Source organism: Pyrgilauda ruficollis, unplaced genomic scaffold (assembly GCF_017590135.1).
Source record: "Pyrgilauda ruficollis isolate IOZ18807 unplaced genomic scaffold, ASM1759013v1 scaffold37, whole genome shotgun sequence".
In the NCBI taxonomy this organism is placed as follows: Eukaryota; Metazoa; Chordata; class Aves; order Passeriformes; family Passeridae; genus Pyrgilauda; species Pyrgilauda ruficollis.
Genome location: NW_024525156.1, coordinates 389,514 through 412,528, shown reverse-complemented (window position 1 = coordinate 412,528; position 23,015 = coordinate 389,514). Strand labels below are relative to the sequence as shown.

At 36.7% G+C, this 23,015-nt stretch overlaps 1 protein-coding gene across 1 annotated transcript in view; it reads right to left on the bottom strand.

Moving 5' to 3' along the window:
• Window positions 1-716: 716 nt before the first annotated feature.
• GALNT1 (polypeptide N-acetylgalactosaminyltransferase 1) overlaps window positions 717-23,015 on the bottom strand; it is a 62,381-nt gene continuing 40,082 nt past the window's right edge. Inside the window, exons 5-12 of the mRNA XM_041475937.1 lie at window positions 18,321-18,528; window positions 16,631-16,801; window positions 15,062-15,179; window positions 13,917-14,097; window positions 6,695-6,834; window positions 5,614-5,712; window positions 4,704-4,838; window positions 717-2,358 (exon numbers count right to left, since the gene is read on the bottom strand). Of these exons, the coding sequence (XP_041331871.1) occupies window positions 2,212-2,358; window positions 4,704-4,838; window positions 5,614-5,712; window positions 6,695-6,834; window positions 13,917-14,097; window positions 15,062-15,179; window positions 16,631-16,801; window positions 18,321-18,528 (1,199 nt within the window). The 3' untranslated portion in view covers window positions 717-2,211. The remainder of the gene's footprint in view (window positions 2,359-4,703; window positions 4,839-5,613; window positions 5,713-6,694; window positions 6,835-13,916; window positions 14,098-15,061; window positions 15,180-16,630; window positions 16,802-18,320; window positions 18,529-23,015) is intronic.

Below are 23,015 nucleotides of genomic sequence, written 5' to 3'. Positions count from 1 at the left end.
TTTTATGTGTTCAGTGATGTGCTGTGTGCACATGAAATCTGAAAAAAATTAAGAAATTTTTAAAACTTACAGGACTTTCGCACTGCATTTCAATGCTCCTGCTTCTCACTCCATGAAAGCTTACCCAACTCTGATTTAGAGCCTCTTTGCTGGAAATGTTTTTAAAAGAATGTTTTGTGTTTAGGAAATTGTTTCTGAAGTAAAAGATATCACATTCTTAGGCACCACCACACACACATACCATAAAAATTGCTAGCTTGCTAAGATTAAAAAACAAAAAAGTTGGCACCGTCACCCACCTTGTCCTCTTCATCGACCATAAGAAAGAAATAAGTCTTCACATATAACCATTAAGATGGACTTTTCCCTTTAAAAACAAATTTTTTTTTAAGTCATCCTGGCATACTTCAATATATTTCTCAAATTACTTTCATAAATCCACTTCAATCTCATAAGATTTGCAGGCTATCCAGACAAAGGGGTCAATAAAAGATAGTTAGATATTTGGATGTTTTATCTAATATTAAACCCACATTGTCTCATCCTATGTATTTTTAAAGTAGCATTGTAATAGTACAATTTTTTAACCTTTCCCCTGTTTTCTGTATGAAAACTCTTGTGTACTGCTGCAGAAATAATGGAGATAACACTGACAACAGCAACTTGGGATGGCAAATCTAAAACGGCCTTAACAGCCAAATACAATTTCACACAACTTTTGCATGAGTCTAGGTTTAATTTGCTTTACAGGATGGTTGGCCAAACAATGACATTTATCATAAAAATATCCTCTCCATTAAGTAAATCTCATTTTTCTTTCCAAAATAAAATTCAATGTATACTCTGAGCAGTCAGTGGCTCATTTTCAAGATCAGCCCACACAGATTTTTCTTAACAAAACAAAGCAATTCAGTTAAAAAATGCAGACCAATGTAATGACATAGTCATATTGCTTTTGGCTATGTTAACTTTAAAAACCATGCCAATTTCACTATTTTTCTTTAGGTTTTATTAGAAAAAAGCAGCAGATCAACATTACAATTCAGAGTCTAATCTAAATATGCACTTGACAATGAAGCACATCTGAATATGAAGTGAGAAAGGATTCCAGAAAACCTTCAGTTTTGCCAATCTTCTACCCAAATCATGTATCTTTTCTTCTGGCTTTCTGATGACTGAAATCAAACAAGGAACAAAAGATTTATTGCTATGAAAACAAAACTGTAGTACAGTAGTAGAAGTCTTGGGCGCTAAAGCATACTGAAGTTAACTTAATCTCAAAGTGTACTTAAATCTTTTGTTTGGCCATGAAAGTCCATAAGCTGACTGACCCAAGTATAAATTGAAATGGCAGGTCTGAAAAAAAAAAAAAAGTTAGACAGCATGTTAACCTCCAGTTTTCAGACAGTAATAAAAAGATACAATTCCAACAGCCAAGAAATTAAAATTAAAAGGAAAGTGGATCTGACATTCAAGAGCTCAATTTATTCTTATGCTCATTTTGTTTGCACCCAAAATAATTTCAGACTCACCAGGACAAAAAAAAGTATTTATGGACTATCACACAATTGAAAAAGAGAAACAATTGCCTTTTGACTTGGTTATTTTCCCCCACTGAGGTATAAAATCTACATATAAATTTGATACTTCACTATAACAAATTGTACTTTTCATAGTTCTGATTTAGTTTCATTAAACCCTGTTTACTTTTTGCTTTTAAACCACAGAATTCTTATGTCATGATACTGAATCTGGTTTGCAGCTCTCTCTTTCATTTATTTGTGGATCTATTTTAGTAGTCTGGTTACCACTGCTAACCAGGAAAAAAAGAATTCTTGAAACTTTCTTCATTACAACAGCACTTTCAGCAGAGGTTACTGATGTGCAAGCAAACTAAAACGATATGTAGCTCTTCAGAGAGACTATTTCATTGATTATGTTTCCACTGTCCAAAGGTTCTCTAAATTATTTGCTGGAAGAAACTCTTTTGATCTTGTAAACATCAGTGGGCACAGTTTCACTGCTATGTGTGGTAGTTTCACATCCTTATACAGGAAGGCTGGTTCACAGATGCTGAGAAGCTGCAGGAGTTCTAACAGCTGAGGAACTGTGGATTCTGCCGAGCAGAAGTTTCTTCTCTTGCTACTTAACAGCGTAGCCAAAGTATCAGCCGAGGTAGCCCAGTCAATCCTTGCTCTTCTTTAGAACCTCTCAGAATATTTCTGGAAGGGTGACGTTGCGGAGCAGCCACTGCTGGGAGCGGCTGCCGGTGCAGTCTCTGATGCTGGGTACCTGGCTGTCCTCTTCTGTGGCTTTGTCCAGGCACTGGTTACTGTTCACATGCAACAGGGTTAATTTCTAGAAGAGAAAATAAAAATAAATTAGCTTAATAAGAATCGCCAGGCATAAGGTAACAAAAAAATTTCTAGCTGGCATCAAAACTTTTCCATAGGCAAGTAGGAACTAGACAAGACACTGTGGTTACTGACTGCAGATCCCTACCCTAAAAACCACTTAAATATGCTATATGACATTGTAGACACTAAAAGCAGTGCTGTATGAAAAACAAAACAAGTCTTAACTTGTAAATGATGTTCTTTGTCAAGCAACATCCACCATTCTTTAAATAGGGCTATACAGCTAGAGATATTTGAAGAGTTAGAAATTACAGGTTGGTAAGATATACAACTTCAGTTATTAGTTATAATAGTAGCTTTTATCAGATCAGAATGAACACATTGATTATATTTTCAAAAGTACTTTTTTTTCCTCAGCTGGGGACACAATACTGACCTTACACTATGGTCTTTCAGCACTTTTTGGGCTCTTTTTAAAAAGTAAGTTCTTTAATGAAAAGTACGTGCAACTTCGCATTAAGTGTATATCTTTTGCAATACCTACTAATCCCACTTATGCAATCTTTGGTAAACCACTCCATCTACACCGCAGCACTATCCTCATGGAGAAGAGGTCCTCAGAAGCTGCATTTCCTGCCACTGTTCTACAGATGCTCCTCAGTGCACCAACTTGCCTATGGTACCACAGGCATTACTACCTGTATTTCTTCTCTCATTCAGCAGCTCAGCCAGGACACTGGAATGACTGAAAAGTCACGGCATGCACAAGCAACAAAGGGTAATAAAAAAAAAATCAAATTCAAAAACCTGAGCACATCAATCTCCTGCACTCATAGAGGTGCTGAGGAAGGAAGGAGGGAGTTGAACAGAGGAAGAAAGAAAAAAAAAACACAGGGAAAAAATAAATCACTTAGCTATGTGGGCGGGAGTTCTTTTTAAGTGCCCTATAACGTTTTTTTGTGCTTTATTAGCCATCTTTCAGTTATGTTTTGAAGATTATGCCTGGATTTTCTACTGGCAAAATAAAGAGAAAAAACACATAGAACCAAATTTATGGCTGAGGATCAACATAGGGGAAATCTGTGACAATCACTGCAAGACAGATTATTGTGTTTAAGTGTCTAAAGACTCATTTTTATTATCACTGATATGGTAGAAACCTAATGAAAAGCACTTGCTCTTTGGTAAATCACTGTAGGTGGTAGTATTATTTATATTATCTGCTTAAGTCAGGTAAACTAACTACATTAAAACCAAGAATGAATGGTTCCCAAGACTAACTTAATCCTGCAAGCCTTCTGCTTTCTTCAGCGTCCTATCAACAATTGCCAGCAACATGCAGAAATCCTAGCAGAGATCCACTGTCTTCCACATTAACTGCCATCCTAATCACAAAATCATCATTCACACGTATTTGCTCTTGGTCTAAAAGGCTGTAGGCTTTGTTAACACCTCAGCTACTGAAGTCTATAATAAGTGTATTTAGTCAGAAATAACCCCCACCTTGCTTTTTAATTAGTGAAATGACTTTTTAGTAGCTAAATATCTGAAAGTTCTTTTTAAAAATAGTCTGCAAAAACTGCAAATACTGGCAAGATCCTTCATCCACAAATTGTCTCAAAATTGTCTTTTGTAATAACATATTAAATTAACAAGTTCGAGAACTATTTTTTTTCTAACTATCCATGAAGTCAGAGATCTTGACTGCATTACTCAATCACAAAATCATTTCTAGAGCTGGCAAATCAAATTAATAATGAATTGATCAATGGACAATGATTTCTAGAGCTGGCAGTTCAACATATGAACTTCAAATAAATTTGCACATTATTTAGAAGAAAGAACATAATTTAAGTAAAAGTGTTTTAAGCTTAGACATAACATGATTAGAAATGTAAAATCCCCTTTATCAGTTTGCTATGCTCATTTTTTACTTAGACAAGTATTTCCTTTTAACTTTATGCAAGACAAGATACTGAGTGCTAGATTTGTGACCACATCATTACTCTTATCTTTTATTGCTCCAATAGATACCTGGAACACTTCTCCATTTTTGATCTGATTGTAACACAACACTACACTGCCAGATAATATTTCTCCACAGGGTTCCAACGCACATGCAAAATGCTCTTCCAAAAGCTCCCGCAAACTCACCAGGTAATTAAATCAACACAGATGTCCACTGTGTGACTACATAGTGAATTAGTAACAGAGGGAACATAATCCTGACTTTGTTTCCTGTTTTGTCTGTCCAATAGTGGTCCACACTGGAATATGTTACTCTGCAGGCTCATGTAAAAGCCAAAGTTGCCTCATTTTACAGTCAAAAGTCATTAGAAGACTTACCACTGGATCATATTCCCAAAGCTGATTTCCTTTTAGATGGTGGCACTTGAGCATCGTTACTGGGCCGTTAAGTTTGGATACATCTAAACACAAATCATCTGTTCGAATTTCTTTGTTGGCAGTATATGAGAAAACCTAGACAGAAAAAGAATGAGAGGAACTGAAAAAGAATTGCTTCAACCAAAATATTCCTGGAGTGGGGGGAAAGGGGAACATTTGTGCATTACTTCATTTATTCCCACTATTTTTTTTTTCTTTCACTTTCTGTTCCCTTCATAATAGTGAGGCATGGAAAGATTTTTAAAATCTTTTGAGGGGGAAACAAGTATAAACACAATCACAAGCTGTTCAGTCAAAACAGTCTTTCTTTGAATTGAAGATTGCTTGCTGTGAAGGAACAGGAGAATCCCCACACAGAGGTAATCTCTGTTTATGTGAAAACAATTCATCAAGAATCATTAAGAAAGTAGAAGAAAAAACCAGATGAAACATAAATCCCACAACTGACACCCGGAGCAAGATATATTAAAAATATATTTCAGGCACAGGCACGTTTGGTTTTGGTTTTTTTTTTAAGTAACAATGCCAATCAGGAGTTCTAACCAGAATGCATTTCCAAAGAACCTACAGCTGGTGAAGTCTAGCTTATACCAGTGTTTTCCTCCCATGATTTTGTTTTTGACTTTAAAAGTTTATCTAAAATGTATTGCAATCAGGCCTGAAAAACATACAAGCAGAAACCAACACCAGATCTTTTCATGCATTTCCTCTTACGGGTACTTTCTTTCATGAGGGTTTCCTAAGTATACTTTGAAGATAACTACTGAAAACATCCAAAAATTGTCACAATAAGCAGTAGCATCTCAAATAATTCAATATATTAAGAAAATTCCTTTTTAAAAATTATCACCTGATTGCCACCCATTCCATGGCAGTTAAAGATTCCAACTTTCTCATTTTCTTTTCTTGCCATGTTATCCAGACATTGATTTGTCTCCACATTTCTTATCTAGGAGGGAAAAAAGAACACATCACCAAAGGTTGATATTTTTAGAAGATAATTAGGTCCTTATCAAACCACAGTGGGCACCTGCTCTCTCCATGCACCAGAGGTTATGTGAAATAAATGACCCCTATTAGCAATGAGGCATCATTGTTCAAGACTCAAACTCTCAAGCAAATGTTCAAGCTACCAGGTTACAGAACCATAATTGTTTCTTTGCTTTCTTTGGGGGATCCTTCCAACTTGGGGGCACTTTCTGCTCAAAGATTCAGCTACAACAGAATGGACACAATTGAGTCTGCAGCCCAAAACCTTCAAAAGTACTAATCCCTATATCACTATATAGTAAGCAGGCATGAATATCAAGTCTCTTGATAGTCATAAAGAAGCACGTTCTGCTAAAAGTGTTTCCTTTAAAATCAACAGTACAAAATCACTCTACAGAAAACTTGATATTTAGTTCAACATGACTTGTAGAGGAGAGGGTGCCTACTTATTTAGGACAGCATAATCTGTTTAAAAGGTTAAAGAAAAAAGATAAATGCTCAGCAAGGCATAGGGGTCACTAGAATTTGCTGGTCACTGGTGAGGGTTCTGGGGGTAAAGTTCAGAATAGCTTTTAGGCAAGATCTTGCTTGACCTAGTATAGCTTTCAAGCAGGACTTCATTCATACTCTATGTAGAGAATGTTATACAGAAAGTTATGCACAACAATATTTCTGAAGGAATATTTCTAAAGTCATTTATACGACATTTTGTACTGTCGTAGAAAAAAAGAAAAATCTTCAGATTACAGTACTGCATACCAAAGTTCAGTTGTCTGCCCCACTGAGAAGCCAGATTTGTCATTCTACATGGGACAGAAACACAGGTGCAAGATACTTGAACTCTGCTGGAGACAACTTGCATGCACTACTCAGTTCAAAACACAACTTACTGCACAATGTACTTTACATAGGGAAGACGAATATGAGAGATGAAATGTTACCTCTCCCAGAGAAAAGTAATGGCGTGGAATTTGGGAATCAGGATAAACATTCTCCAGATACCAGGAGAAAGGCTTGCACTGGAGCTTGCGCCTTAGCCCAAGTCGTGATGATATGTCCCCATAATCAACTTTAGTAACCCCTGGGGAAAAAAAGGAAGTTGTATTCAATGGCTGCCAATAAATACCCCTTAATTCTGCTTCATAAGAAAACCCATCAGTATAATTTTCTATTTCCACGAAAGACTTTCTCTTTAAAAAGTCATCTCTATACAAAGGGGTTTTTGCTTAATAGAGCATTATGAACATGTCTGTCAAGACCTATGACTTCTTTTTCCACAGCAGACAGGATCACTACATCTGGGCTGTGCATGACAATTTCTTACCTGTGGTTTTTGGAACAATTTGAGTGTAGTTGCTTACTAAGTTAATAGAGAAGAAAGGCTGAAACCTTTTTAGTAACTAATGCCATTCTATCCCCAGTGGTAACTGGAGTGCGTATCTATGCAGCAAAACACAGCAGTCTCCTTCCGGGGAGCAAGCAGAATTCCAATTTAATTTATTTCTGTAAGCCAGGTACCACCTGCTGAACTCTTCATAATCTATCTAACTGCACAAAGAAGCAGGCAGAAAGCAGCCTTCATACAGAGCACTAAACCTTAAATAATTCAGCATTTGTTCAATATAACCACAGCATTAGCAGGAAGCATGTTCACCATTATGACTGTTATCATTTTTTTGTGGTAGTTTGCTTGCCTTTTTATTCCTTTGCTCCTCATTTATCAAAGTGCTCCTTCTTTCTGTACCTTCCCACTCCTTTATGGTTGCTTCAATTCCCTCTGAAAATTAATATGTGCAAGTCCCATCTGCAGATGGGTGGTGTGCACGATATTTTTGCTTCAACCGAATTCAGCACTATTGTAATTATTATTCCAATAATAATAATAATAAGAGTAATAGTAGTAGTAGGATAATTTCTACTTTTCAAGCATCATGTCTTTTTTCTGTTTCCCACACCACACTCCATATCACACAGATCAAAGGTAGTACACTACCAAAAAACCCAAACGAAAAAAAAGAACAAAAACTGGCCCCAGCAATTTAAATTCCTCTAACAGACTACAAATATGGCTCAGCTGGCTACCACACTACAGAGTTCCAGGTGCACACATTTTTCAGAAATCTCTCCACTTGGAGGACTGTGAGTTACCTCTAAAATTCTTGACCTTGGAAAGAGTTTGAGACTTTTCTAAGCTGGCATACTGTGTGTTAAATGGACTTGCCAGCAGATGGTGTCTTTCTACTCAATTGAGACAGATAATTGGATCAAACTTTAGCTAACTGTCTGTAAATGAAAAAGACAATATTTCAGAAAGAAAAAGATGTTAGCCAGGTTTTTAGGATTTTTTTAACTGAAGACTTTATTTTAATAAATATATTGGAAAGCTATACTGGTAAGGGAATGAAAGCAAAGGAAATCTTTTTTGTATAGAATCCCAGAAAACTTCTGTCTGGGCTTTCAAGTCACAGAAGAAGTCCCAGAAACAAGAAACACAAGACAAATTTAAAAAATTAAAAAAAAAAAAAAAAAAAAAAAAACCAAAAAAAAAAAAAAAAAAAACCAAGCCACAGAATGCTGCTCTATCTGAAAGCAAACATTTGCTCTACAAGACAGCAATAATCTCTCAAAATCTAATGCAAGAACAGAAAGTTTCCGACCACAGCTAAGAACTGGATTCTTCATTTCTCAGTGATGAAAAAGCAGCTGATGGATGGAAGAGTTATCGTGCCACTCTCACAACAACTTTACAAACAACATGCAACAACACTCAAAGCATACTCAGGTTGCTACACTGACCTCCCAAAACCAGCACTGTTAAGGCTTTATCACATCACTGAATGGCAGTAAGAATTAAAGCCACATCCATAAATAATGAAATTGAAAGTGAGACCTAATAGCATACAAGCAAGCTGTTTCTTAAAGTAGTTTTAAATGTCACCACACACAAAAAAAAAGTGCCAGCTGATTTTTCTCTTACATTGTATTCCATTAAACTATTTTTATTCAGAAAGGTTTTCAAAAAATCCCCTCGGAAGTCAGGTCTGCACCAAACCATACAGGAAGACTACAGCTAGCAGCAGGTTAGCAGATGGACTGAAGAGCAGAAGAGTTAGAGTTGCCCTTGGGGTGTCCTCTAGTAAGGCTGAATTATTCTGTTCCCAAGATTTTTGGTACCTTATCGATATTACTCTAAACCAGCTTGAGTATTTCTCTCCAGTGCAGTGCCAGTTACTTAGGGAAATTTCTTTTGGGGGAAAAAAGGAAAACTGCAGCAAAGTCTAAAGCATACCAAAAATTAGGTACAGGTTTAAATCATTATTTCCTCCACAGACCAGTAAAATTTATACGTATACCTACAATAGTGACATACAACCTTCTAGGGGTTTTGGACATTTGTTCAAAGGCTCAGCTAAAAAAAAAAACCAAACTGAAAAAAGTAAATTAGATCAGATTTCCTCTGAGGAGACAATTATGCCAGATTCCAAAGGAATCATGAGAAAGACAGTCGTGTCCACTTGTTTATTCAAACCTTTTGTCCATTAAAAAAAAAAAATAATTAGGAAACAATCATATAACAACAGAATAGTTTGGGTTGTAAGGGACTTCAGGATCATCTCATTCCAACCCTTCTGCCATGGGCAGAAGGGACACCTTCTTCTACACCAGTCTGCTCAAAGATACATCCAACCTGACCTTGAACATTTTCAGAGATGGGGTATCCACGTCACACAAATCAGAAATAGTATTTAAGAAACCTTGCTACTGTTTTCTTTATTTGACCATAACTATATTTTTCCTCAACCTCCCTGCCCCTAACCCTAATTACATTTAAAAGTTTGGGCCTCCCTGATGACTCTATTTGTCACACAGCTTGCTGTTAGCTCTGGGACAATCACATGCTTTTTTTTTTCCACACACATGGTAAAGGTGTACTCAAAATATATAAAATATTATGAAAAATATAATACATAAAAGATTGGTAATGCAAAAAATATCTACTTCAAATCATCCAGCCACACCAGCACCAGCCATGTTGCTACAGTTGTGCCATCCTCAAATTTTCAAGGGCTGAAGATTTCCTTGCCCAAGTTTGATGTGTGGCAATATATTTATGCTAAACTCCTTTGAAAAAAATAACATGTTGTTATCATCATGATTATAAATTGCTCAGTCATTTGCAGAAGCAGAGTATGAAAACTATTTCATCTAAATCTAGCCTTCTGATAAAAATAATATAACTTGTTTTTATTTAGCATTATGAAACTCTATAAGCAATAATAATTTAAAAGCAATTTGAATAGCTGCCTTCTTTGCATTCTCAATTAATGCTAATAGCGACTAGTATCTGAACACAAAGCCACATGGAAACATTATTGTGTACTTTGAACACAGGCTTTGCTACACTGCAAGATGTGGAGTCAGTCCCTCCTCTGTCCTCCCTATCAACCACAAATAATGTTTCCCATTTCCAGTCTCTACGCACTGAACTTGACCCTGCTGTGCCTGTCTAGACCCAGGGCATGCAGTGATGAGATATGAGGCCTACAGACCCAGTTTCAGGATGATGCACCCCTGTCTCTCTCTAGGTGACTCCTGCTTAGGTAATTCCACAGTGCTGTCTATCCAGGCTTTCTGCCTGCCCACTTAGTCCCAGGACAGTACACCTCCTGTATTTGGGGTACACCCCAAAATATATCTCAGAATACACCTTTTGGGGCAAAGCTGACCAGCCTAATGCTTTGCAGCTGCTGCTGCCAAAGGGACAGCTTTCCCTTGCTCACCTTCAGATTCCCGCTGTACCTCCTGCGCTGACAGATTCTAACTGAACCCCAGGGAGACAGCCCACAGGAGAAACAGCCCTGACGGATCCACAAAGTCCTAGAAGCAGCTGATGCAGATGAAGGATCAGCAGGTGAGGAGATGTGAAGCCCTATTGCCTTCCCTACCGGCACACCTGCCATGAACAGCAAGGCAGTCCCCTCACAGCAAGCTGAGAGACAGACGCCTCCTCACCTTGGACAATACAGTCCTAACTTTTAGTCTTTAGTCTTTTAGGAGAAAGTGATGAACGACCAGCACTAGAAATGAAGAAGTGGCAGAGTCCACAGAAAGAAGAAGTGGAGCCAGGAAACAGATTATTCACATGCTAGATTTGTTTTCTGAGGGCTGAAGAGAAAATGGTCTGGGAAGCAGGACCCTGGCGTAACACATGGCTGCAAGGAAAGTTACCAGCTCATGAGAAAGGCCTGCAGCAGTGCCTGGGCTTCTGGGGAGAAGAGCTGCTGCCTGCAAAGAGAAAGGCTCGATTCTGGCCAAGCAGCAGCTCCAACAAGTTCCTGCCCAACATCCGTCTGTACCTAACCACTCCTAAGCAGACGGGTGGCTTCTAAAATTCACACAAGCTTAATACAGACAGGTAGCAGTTTCTATTAGGTTATACTTATAAAAGAAGGAAGGAATTTCAGGCTTACTTTTCAAGAGGGCAGCTTTCCACTGAACTACATTACATCAATAGTAAAAAGCCTCTTGAGTTCCTATCATTCAAGAAGCAAGACTTTTTTCCCAGACAACACAGATTACATGAAGTGGGAAAGCTACCTGAGAATCTTACATTTGCTTTCCTGGATGAATCCCTCCATGATTCACTATCTTAGGGGAAGAGGAAAGAAAATACAAAGGAGGAAACAAGTGTGTCTTGTTAGCTAGGCTCAGTGATGCTTGTCAGAATATTATCTCCTCCAAAATCCAATTTTTTGCATCCATATCAACTAGTGAGAAAAATCCTAGGTGCACAGAGGATTGCTTGTTCTCCTCATTCATCTGCACCAAAAGCTTGCAAACCAGCATCAGCCTAAGAATCCTCACCTCGCTCCTTGCAAGGGCCTGTGACCCTGTCACAGTAATACTGAAAGCACACATTTGTACTAGCAAACAGTTTCACAGGCTGCACACCGTGTTCTGCCTGAGGATTACTACACCAGCACTCCGTAAGAACTATACATTTAAATTTTTATTTTAGAAGGACATCTGGAAAAGCTAAGTGAGCCAAGCTAGCAGAGATTCACCGAGTTCCTAAACAACTAATGCTCGCAAGGGACTTACTGAAACCTGTACTGATGCTATTTGCTGCCAACGGGCAAAATCACAATCTGCAACACTCAGCTAAGATTGGAGACATCAGAATTACAAGAATAAGCTGTTTGTGAACTTCCCAAAATAGAAATCCTTGTTAGTTAATGTCTACTGGCTCTCACAACTTATGTGGATTTGGGAGGGTGAGAGGCATGAGCAGATCTGAATATATTTGTGTGTTTATTCTCTGATAACAGGTTTTCATCAGAGCTAAAGAATGACCCACAGTACTGGGCATTCTCCTCACAGCCCCAGGCAACAAATCAATTTCAGAATAACCCAACTTATTCAGATACAATATTATCCTATGCTCGAGACACTTGAAAATTCTGGCGTTGAACTTCAGTGCACGGTCAATACGGTCACGGGGACACAAACAGGAGCGTGTGACAGGCGGCAGGTGCAGATGCTCTAGGAGCAGCCTGGCCAGAGCACATCCCTACCCAGCAATCACTCAGGCTATCAGCATACAAATTATGCAAACATGCGTCTTTTGAAAATAAAGAAAATATATAGTGCAGTTACAGATAACTGCTTAACTTACTTTCACCATTTCAGAATTTTACTGTCTTTGGGGAATGTATGCATATTCTACAGTACTGCAGTGCTATGAAAGTCATATCAAAAAAACCCCAATCCTACAAAATTCAAAGAGTAACTCCTTTTGTAGCTTACACTTCCCTCACAAAATGAAAGGCATATAGATGTGATATATAAAGTAACAGAGCCTTATCACAGCTTATCAGTAACTTACATTTTTAAAAGAATTTAGTTTCTTTTTTTTTAATTAGGTCTTTCTGCAACTTTGTACCTTTCAAAATCTAGATTGACATGGATGCATAAGAGCAATCTTTACCAAAAAAGACTGCACCTATTCATATACAACTTTTCTGAATATTTCTACATGTTCATGTTTGAATTAATAATGCTTTATTAATTACATAACAGGGCAATAGCAATAAGCTGTTAACTTCTCATTTCACCTAAAAAGCTTTGAATAGTATCAAGACATTTTTTTAATTAAAAGTCTTACACAGTCTCATTTGAGTAAAGCATTCTTTTAAGACAAAACCACTGTGAATCTGTACTGTCAGTTGCTTTCACAAGCGTCTGTAAAACCCATAATCTAAAATTTGACACTGTTCAGACTCATACTACATTGTATTACACCTTTTAAATGTCAATATTAATGTAGGTTTAATAAGCAGGTCATAAGGAAATACTAGTTTTAAAGACATTTCTTAGGAAAAGCAGATGCAGCATATAAAACTATCACTTAGTACATAAAGCCTAATGTCTCAAGTATTTAGAAAGCTTGGCTGTTGCTACCTGAAGTTTGTCTTTTTATATAACAACAAAAATAACCTGTAGTTGAAAGTAATAATTCAATATTTCCCAGGCTTCCTTTCTTCTCCTGAATTTTTTGCAGAAAATCTGAGTTCATGGGAAATTTTCCCACATATTTTACATCCTTTTGTTCTGGTAACATCCATGTAAAGAAACAATAATAAATATCATCACAGTCAATTATTGGCAACTTGCTCCTATACTCCAGATAGTGAAATACAAATTCTATCAAGACAGAAGATACTCACTTTTGCCACTCCTCCTTTTGGGTTTCACTTAAATCACTTGTGATGTATTCAGCATGGAATGCCTACAACATGGGAGCTAGAGCCCAAAATTCAGCACATTGCTGAATGTGCTGAATTGGCCATTTGGATGGCTAATTTTCAGCACTACAACTGAGCTCTTTGATGTTCCACTGAGCTTCAATTCTATTGCACAGGAAGCTCATTCCTAAATCATGTTCATGTTAAAAAGCAAGCAAACAAAAACCCCTCCAGGGCATGTCTCTGGCTAACAAAATTATTTTTCAATTAAGATCTTACTTTTTGTACACCTTAAGTGAGTTCTGTCTTAACAAACTTCAAAGCAATAACATTCTTATATAAATACTCACATTATTTCCCAGTAGTAGCAACATTTTAATACTCAGTAAGTATTTCTCATAACCAAAGACCAGCTCACCTGGGGAAATAATGTAGAAAAAGTTTTTGAATTCATCCATCCAAACTTCTGCGAGCCGCCTGTTATTTTTGTTGATTATCTGCCCTGTACCTCCTGGGAAAGTGTACGGTGTTGCTTTTCTGAACACATGCCCAACATGTGAACAAGTTACAATTTCCAAAGTGCCACCACACTGCCAGATCTGGAAGCAATAGGACAATTATTGCATAGTTACAAGCTGTTTTAAAAAGTTCCAAAACATTAATCACTTGCTTCTGTTCAAGGTGGGGAAACAACATTAGCCGAGGTCTAGAACAAATGCATACTGCATGGAAGAGAACTGTGTGTTTTTTCCTGCTCAACAGCTGAAGATGTTTGCAAGCCCAAGCAAGGCAGCATATGAAAGCACTTCAGCCCCTGGAGCAATACCGCATCAGCCAGAGATTACTTAAAGAACGGGGCAAGCTGACCACAAAGGAAGGAAAAGGCTCACATGAATCACAGGAACTAACAGGTGTCTAAAATAGTAAATTATAAAACAGAATCTCCACGTAAAAGAACCCACACACTTCCCAAGTCTCTGAAAATACTTTCAGTTTTATCTTGGATCTTGAAAAACAACAGATTCAGAAAGCTGCAGTACTTCAGAAGTATCCCCACCTATGTACTTTCTGCTGACAAGTAAAGTGAAAGGAAATGGTACCATTTGGTAGGAACAAAAATGAGAATACCACTGGTTAGGTCCACAACCAAACAAACACATGAAATGATGAAGTTTAGTAAAGAGCAAGAAGAGAGGGTTTGTAGCAGAGATGCTCACATGTCACTGGCACATTAAACGATGCACTGACCACATCACCTTTAACTGATGCTCCCACAAGAGCTTTTCTGCCTGAATTCCTTTCAACACACAAACACTCATTCTTCAGAACAGCCATCTTAATCTTTTAATCACAAAGCTATACCAACAATTCACCATGCACTTTTTACTGACAGATACAGTCTTTGTGTGTCTCTGCTGATGGAACTTAACAGGGAAGGGAAGTGCCAGCTGCAACACAAGAGGACACTGGTGCAGGTGGCAAATATGTGTTTTACAGAACTCTAGATGCATAGTTCTGATTAATAAATTAATAATTCATAAAGCCCTGCAGAGTTTCACCTACCCTGAAGGAAATTTCTAAGTTTTCTCCACCCCAAATATCCATTCCAGCATCATATGTTCCAATTTCCTGAAAGTAATCTCTGTCTATTGAAAAAAGGCCTCCTGCCATTGTAGGTGTCCTGAAGAGAGAAAAAAACCAAATCACATCAGTCACTACAGAAACATACCTAGACACATTTCACATCTACACTGACAAAGTGGCTGTTTATTTCCCAAGTTCCTAGCATATTCCTTCTCAGAAAGCTTCCCTTGAAACTCTGTTACTCTTGGTACACTTGCTAGCTCAAATTTTTCCAGAGATGGAATTAGGTAGTGGCAATTGTCCTTATTTTCTCACTTCAAACTGGTATCTGGATAGAGAAACAGTCCCTAGTAAGCTGCTGTCATTCCTGAGAAAGACTTCTGCCTCCAATGCTGGTAACTCATAAAAAGGAAACCAGTTTCACACAGGAAAATTATACTTCAGGCTACTGTTCTTGAAACAGTTTTAGGAGGCCATTAATCAGCCTGCTTGCTTTCACTTTTATTGCTTCATACAAGAAAATTGTACAGTCAGGGTTGCATCCAGATTTTCCTTACGGATTCCTTATTGGTACAAAAAACATAAAACTCTGCTAGTAGTTTCTCAGAGCTTTAGAAACAACTCCCAAATTTCAACTCTTAGACAACAATAAGTAAATTGCATGTTAGGCCAATGACATAACTTTATAATTCAATTATTTACACTTTTAGCATAAATTATTTTATTTTATGTAATTTATTTTAACTAGCTCTTTTCCTGATATGTTTAGGGCTTTTTCTGAAACACACATTAAATACAAACTAGGTCACAAGCTAACTAAAAACTTATGTGTCTTTTCCCCTGCTAAAAGCAAACAGAGGGAAGAGAGCAATATCCTGAGAAGACCTCTTAATTTCTTAAACTAAAACAAAAACCAGCAGAGGCTGGATCCTGAACTTTACTATAAGTAAATAATGCCCAGTTTTCAGAAAAGTAAGGACAGAAAATGTAAGTTTGCAATTGTTAAAAGGTACATATTACACATGGGCTATTTTCCTCATTACTTTTCTTATAAACCTACATGACATCCAAGTAAAAATTTACCTCCCATCCCACCTTTTAAGACTTAAAGTTTGCATATAAATGCACATATATATATACACACATTCATATACCAAAAAATCAATGCATGTTTACAAAATACATGCAATACATGTTTACTTTGTCATAATAAAAGATAAAAACAAGGTTCAATTATAAAAAGAAAAAAAGCTTTGTTAAAATCTTGTGCATCATTATAAGTGCTACCTGAAAACAAGTAATTCTGCAGTAATTAACATAGAACTGAAAAATATTTTCAAAGTGACAAAGTGATTGATTTCCTTTTGCTACCAAAAGTTACTGACAACCAATCCATGCAAGAACGGTTACATTGTTCCTTCAATCAGACAAAAAAGATGCTACAACTTTTGAGTAAGTACTTAACAACCTAAAGTACTTACTTTTGAGTTTATCATAAAAAGCAAAGATCAGACAAAGATTTTAAGCCATTTAATAATTTCTCATTACCTAACAGGGAGAGTTCGGTCTCCTTTCCGTCGATCCATCTCTCTCTGAGGAACAGGGTACCAACGAAAATTCAGCTTCCAGTTGAATCCACCATAGGTCATGTCAGAACCTGCCATATATTCGAAGGTGTCATCACTGATTACGTCAATGATGGGACACACTACTGTCCTCCTAGGAAAAGGAAAGAAGCAAAATTATTAAATTTTAAAGAAATACAATCTATTAATCAAAAGGATAAAGTAGATGTTTGGTTTTTGTTTTTTTTTTTAATTACAGGTTTTACACATACAGTTGAAATTTTCATAACACCATTTCTTAACAACATTATTCAATCAATTATTAACAGGAAACATACTAAAATTCTGTCTTGCTAATTATAAATCTGATGCAATTTTGGCAATGCCAGATCTTTTTAAAAATCATATTTGCATTATTATGAGTAATAAATATTCATCTCTCGGCAGACAGAAATAATGACCCCAACTTTCTCATTGCTACATAGTGATTAGATAGAAAACAAGAGGTCCTTGTTTCTAGTTGAGTGGTAAAAGTTACTTGCGTGTTTTGAAATTAAAACTTGGATATTAACTCTGGGTAAGTATTTTTATACATCCTCAGGACTAAGAGATGATAGTAATTGTTAACAATGTAGAACTACTGCATCACAGCTGACACAAAGTGGCCTCGTTGTCCACTGTCCTGACATTATTAACACATATATTCACAGAAACCAATTCTAACCATCTAAAAGACACTTAAGTAACCATGCTCAAAGCAGACTTCTTCTCATGGGAAGCTCTGTAAAAAGATTCAGAGGCTGCTTGCAACTGAACTCAAAGGACTTAAGCCGAGATATTTGCACAAATTGTAACAATGTATGTATTGTAGTATCACAAAAACCTGAATAATGGTAACAAAGTTTACTTTGTCTTTGCACAGTGCTGAACAAAGATTCTTCATTATTTGTAGCTTACTCATCATGTAACACTATATTTTGTAACATCAAATTTTAAGTGTGATTTTCATCTATAACAATAAAAAACTAGGGATCTTTAGCACCATGTTTTATTCTATGTAATACGTAGTCTACTAACAGACTAGTGCACAACTACAGCTACTGTTCAGATGTAGGGATATTTTATAAAGCAGAAAATTCTCTCACCTTCATCCCCAATACAGTTTCCATTGTGTATATAAGTGTAGATCAGCATGATTCCAGTAATTATTCTAACTTGAGAATATACATCCCAGAAGACCAAGACACAGCCCAGGTTTCCACAATCAAAACCATTATGTAATAAAGAAATCACGAGAGCCTGAAAACAATTCTTGTTCACAATGTGGGTGCTACATGAAATCACGGCTTGATTCCTTTCTCAAGAATATCTACCCAAATTCATGAAGGAATAGGCCAAGCTGAAGACTGAAGACCTCAATTTCCCCTAATTCCTCAATTTCATTCATTGCTCCCGCTATTTAACACATTATTCCATGCATCCCAATATAGACTTCACTAGGAACAGAGTTTTACTTTTAAAAGTTTAACTGAATTAGCCTTTTATCTTTACACCAATGACAATTTGTTCAGCTCTTTAGAAAGTAGATATTTGCTTGTAGGCTATTTTGTAATACTTGAAAAATTTCTTAACAAGTGAAAAATCTGAAGATGGGAGAATAGATGGATAATTACCTGTCAGCTTTGATCCTTGCCAGCAGAGGTTCAAGCCAGCCTACTGTACATTCACAGTGAGCATCTAAGAAGGTGATGACCTGGCCTTTAGAAGCAGCAGCCCCCTTTAATCTTGCTCTAATCAATCCAGAACGCTGTTCCATTCGAATCACATGAACAGGTACTTTTAATTTTTTCACATAACTCTCCAGTGGTCTTTTCAAGAAGTCTGTAAAGAATGATCAAAACTGTTAGTTATGTGTTCAGCTTCTTCTTCTTCTATTTTTTTTTTTAATGGAGAGCCTTGAATTAAGATACATTTCCCCTGTTCTTGTCTATCCTTTTTCTATTTTCTTAGATAGTTTCCTCTACACTTCACAATACTGCTTTCCACATCTCCCAAGAGTTTCACTCAATAGCACAGAAAGTTCTTCCTCCTCTTTATTTCTTCATTATGGAAAACCCAAAAAAGAAGAAAGGGTTGAGCACTTACACAAAACCAAGATGGGATTCACAAGTTTTTATGGCAGAGATGATGTGACACTTATTTTCAAAAACATGCATAAGTGCTCTTGGACTTGTCTACCAAGGAAATACAGAAATGGTTTGACAAGCTGAATATAATGAATTTGCTCCTACAGCAATGCAACTTACAGATAATTTCTTTGTGAGAAGTTTAAAACACAATCAAACTGATTTTTCAATTGTGCTTTCACTAGGGTTTCCTGGCTAATATTTTTCTATTAGATTATCACTATAACATCTAAAAAAAAAAAGTATAATAATCTATACATAAATGAGAATCTGCAACACCAACAAATCTCAGTGTAGCATGAATTATGAAGAATAAGTTATTCAAAATACAACAGTCAGTTACCATACACCCAGAAACTCAAAATTACTTGCACTGCAAAGAGCTACTGGGTTGTGATGATTGATGCCAAAGGAAGAACAAAGGAGTGAGGGAGAATGCAATGGACAGTCACAGAAACAGACTTCTGCAATAACTTGCAGTTTCAAAATGTGTAAAAAAGGCAAAATACTCTTATTGCTAGGGAATATCAGCCTGTACACTCAAGGCACATGGGAGTTGAAAGTTGTACCACAACAGTGCGTGGCCTGTAGTAGGATTTCACATAAGTTAGAAAGTACCACATACAAAAATAAATGTGACTGGAGGGGTGGGGGGGAGGCTTGGCATGAACTCTTAGTGACTCTTTTGTAAACCTCAGAAGAGAGGGTTGACTTGAAGGTGATTATCATTCCTTACCACTTCTCCAGATGAATGAGTTCTAATTACCTTCTCATGTTTTTCTGTGCATTGTTGGACTGCCACTAAAACCCACAGAAATAAGTTCTGACATGTCTTGAAAGCTAAACTGTGCTAAAAGTACACAATAATTTGATATGTCTAAATATTTGTCTCCAGAGAAACTCAAAGCAACTTAATTCTTATTTTGCATATGAACAGAGACTCAAATTAGTACATGTTTCTTAGTACAAAGAAGTGTACAGGTCAGAACATTTTGCAAGGCTTTTGGGGTGGAACCCAGAGATCACAACTGAATCTGTAGCATATATAGTTTCATCTCTTTACAGTGTAGCTTTCCAAAGCCACTATTTTAAAAGAACTAGTATCATGGCAATGTTTATAGCTTTAATGTACACATGATGTACACAGAGAGAGTGTGCAACACTTCTCTCTATCCTCACCATCTGATGAGCAAGTCACACAAATCAATATGTTTCTCTGCACATCTCACATGCAATACTGATAAGCTTTTAAAGTAGTTCCATCCACTTTAAATGTAAATCAATTAATATGGCCTGTGACATTGGTTCTTGAATATAGTTGCATTAACAGAATGGTAAAATTCTGGCAGAGGGAAGAGAAAAAGACTGCAACAATACAACTGCAGCCAGTCAAGAACTTGCATAAAAGACAAACTTGCATTACAGAAAGTCATGCTCAATGCACGTGAAAATCTTGAGTCCTACCTACATTTTCTCGGTAAAGTGTTTCAAATTTCAATTTATCAAGTGCTTTTAACTTCTTTTTCTCTAAGAAAAAATCAGAGATATGTGCAGTGTTTTCACTACAAAGGGAAAAAGGTTAAGAACAGACCTTCTCTCGTGTTTAACCATGTCCATAAGAATATTCTTATGAACTATCACCTTGTTCAAAACTGCAGAAGGGACTATTCCCAGAAACAAAACAAAACAAGACCTCCAGTAACTGTGTGCTTAAAATATCAGTAGAGCTCCAGCAAAGTATGCAGAAATGATAAAGCTTGATATCTCATCCCTATAAAAGCATAGTAAATAATTCAGGCATCAAAATTTCCAAAGTTCCTCTGCTACCAGCAGGTAGGGTAAAATGTTCCAATCTAACCAGCTGTTTTCCCTCCAGAACACCCTCTCTAAGAGCAATACACAACCCTTACAAATTGCTCCCTTTGTTCAAGTAGCATGAAACTAGCTTTTTTGATTAGTCATGCATCCGGAAACAAGTAATAGTTTCTTATAAGGAAGACTTGATTTTTTCCCTTAAAGAAAAAAAAAGCAAATATTTGAATAATCTTTTCATGAACGTAATACACTTTGGCCTACAAGAAACATAGGATAAAGGACAAAGCCATGAAGATAACTATTTATACAAACCTATTGGTCATACTAAATTCTATATTGAACACTGAGATGAGAGGTTTTATTCATTAGAGTCAGCTACTTATAAATTACCCAGGATTAGAAATGACTAATTTTTTAGCAGTGCTTCATATACTTCACAACAGAGTGAGGTTTGATAGTATTTTTAAAAACCGAAACATCTCCACAAAACTTCTAATTTGGAACATTAAGAATTCATGTAGTTTCATAGGTATAACTATAACTCTTTGTGGTGGATATTCTTTTCAAGCCTTTTCTCTGTCAAAAGGGTGCATAGCTTTACCTAGGACTGAACATCTTCTGTGGAAATAGCAGAACTAAGGAAGACAAAAAAGCAAATACATTCAGTTCAAGTCAACTAAGTGCATTAGTGAAAAATACCTTGCCAATTCTATTACCAAGTCACACTGATATGAATATAAATGAAAAATTAGGTTTCAACACTTTTTTTTTTTTTATTGAACTAGAATAAATCACAGGTTTATCATTTTTATGAGCATGCAAACATGTAAGAAGAATGAATATTAAGAAGTATGAATATTTTTGTAAGTATTGTTGGCAGGATTTAGTGGCAGTCATATTGCTTTGACCTGTGTCTCTGTAGCTAAGCTCTGTGGATGTGTCTATCCCGATGCAATCTGCCGGCCACACCTGGATACTGGGTGCCTGACCTAGTCTGAGGTACCAGCTCATCATGATTTCTCCTGTTAACTGTTTCAAGTTAGTTACCAAAGATCAATACTTCAAAACAAAAGTTTCAGTTCTGATCAGTAACTAGAGAACAATTTTACAGATACGTCTTGTTTCTCCAACGTTTTTCTTTTGGGTGTAAATAAATGCATGCTATTATGCAAATTCATTCTTCTAAGAGCATGACACTAGCAGGTACAAAGTGTGCTTCAGGCAGACTGAATGCTTACTTTATTCCAATTAAAATGACTCTGATGTTAGAATTCAATACACAATTCAGGCTGAACATTGTATTTTTCTAGAAAAGTATGCCGTTTTAATTCAACACAAACAGAATGCTTAAGTAGCAAACACAAACCCTTCACATCTTCAGGCATCGTACCCTTCTGTTTTGTTCAATGTAAAAACATGCTTGATGGAACCATAACAAGTTCTTGGAAAACAGAACAAAAATAACCCCTCTCAGTAATTGTTGAAAATAACAACAAATAGAAGATGCCTAAATGATCTGAAATGAAGATCACAGGCTTCAAAAAGAAATGCTGGAACAGGTTCAGTAACAGCACCAAAGAAAGTATGAAATGCTCTATCTTTCAGCCTGGAATTAAGTTAATATGTTTTTATTACCAAACCCAGAAACAGAAAATTTATCTAGAGAAAGCCACATGCTTTTTTAAGTGGACTAAAATTCTATGATTCATAGTGAGGACATCTTATTGCTACGTTGAAATTGATTTTTTTTCTAAAACAGAAACTGAAGAGGCAAAACATAAGTAATATTATGTCTACATATTCTAATATTAACTTGCTCTTTATTTCTAAGTCATACTGAAAGCTGACCTGTCACAAATAATAATTAGCACTGATTTGAATTAGTGCTAAGAACTGTTTTGATAAATAAAATGTAGAATTTTTATATAAAGGTTAAAAACTACAACAAATCAAGAACTATAATTACAAATTTCCCACAAGTGCAAAAAGCAAAAATTTGATATTGTGCCTTTGTAAAAGCAAAATTTGATCATGCCTCTTATTTAATCTGGAACACGTTTCTGTGGTACTTTGCATAGGCATTTCTCCTCTGCTGCCGGAATGTAATTGTATTTAATACTCCTGTTCTTTCTTCCAAATTGCACTGGAATTAACTGAAGCACTTAGAGTTGGGTAAAAAAAGGAAAAGCAAAAGTAAGTGAGGGTGCCCAAGAGAGGAAAGGAGCAGAGACAAGTGCAAACACAGCCCGAGTGCGTGTGCTGTGCTTCCCCAGGAAAGCCGAGCGGAGCGAGCTCAGCTGGCAGATGGGATCTGTCCATGCTCCACAGGCAGCTGTGCCCCACACCGACCCAGCCGACCAGCCAGGC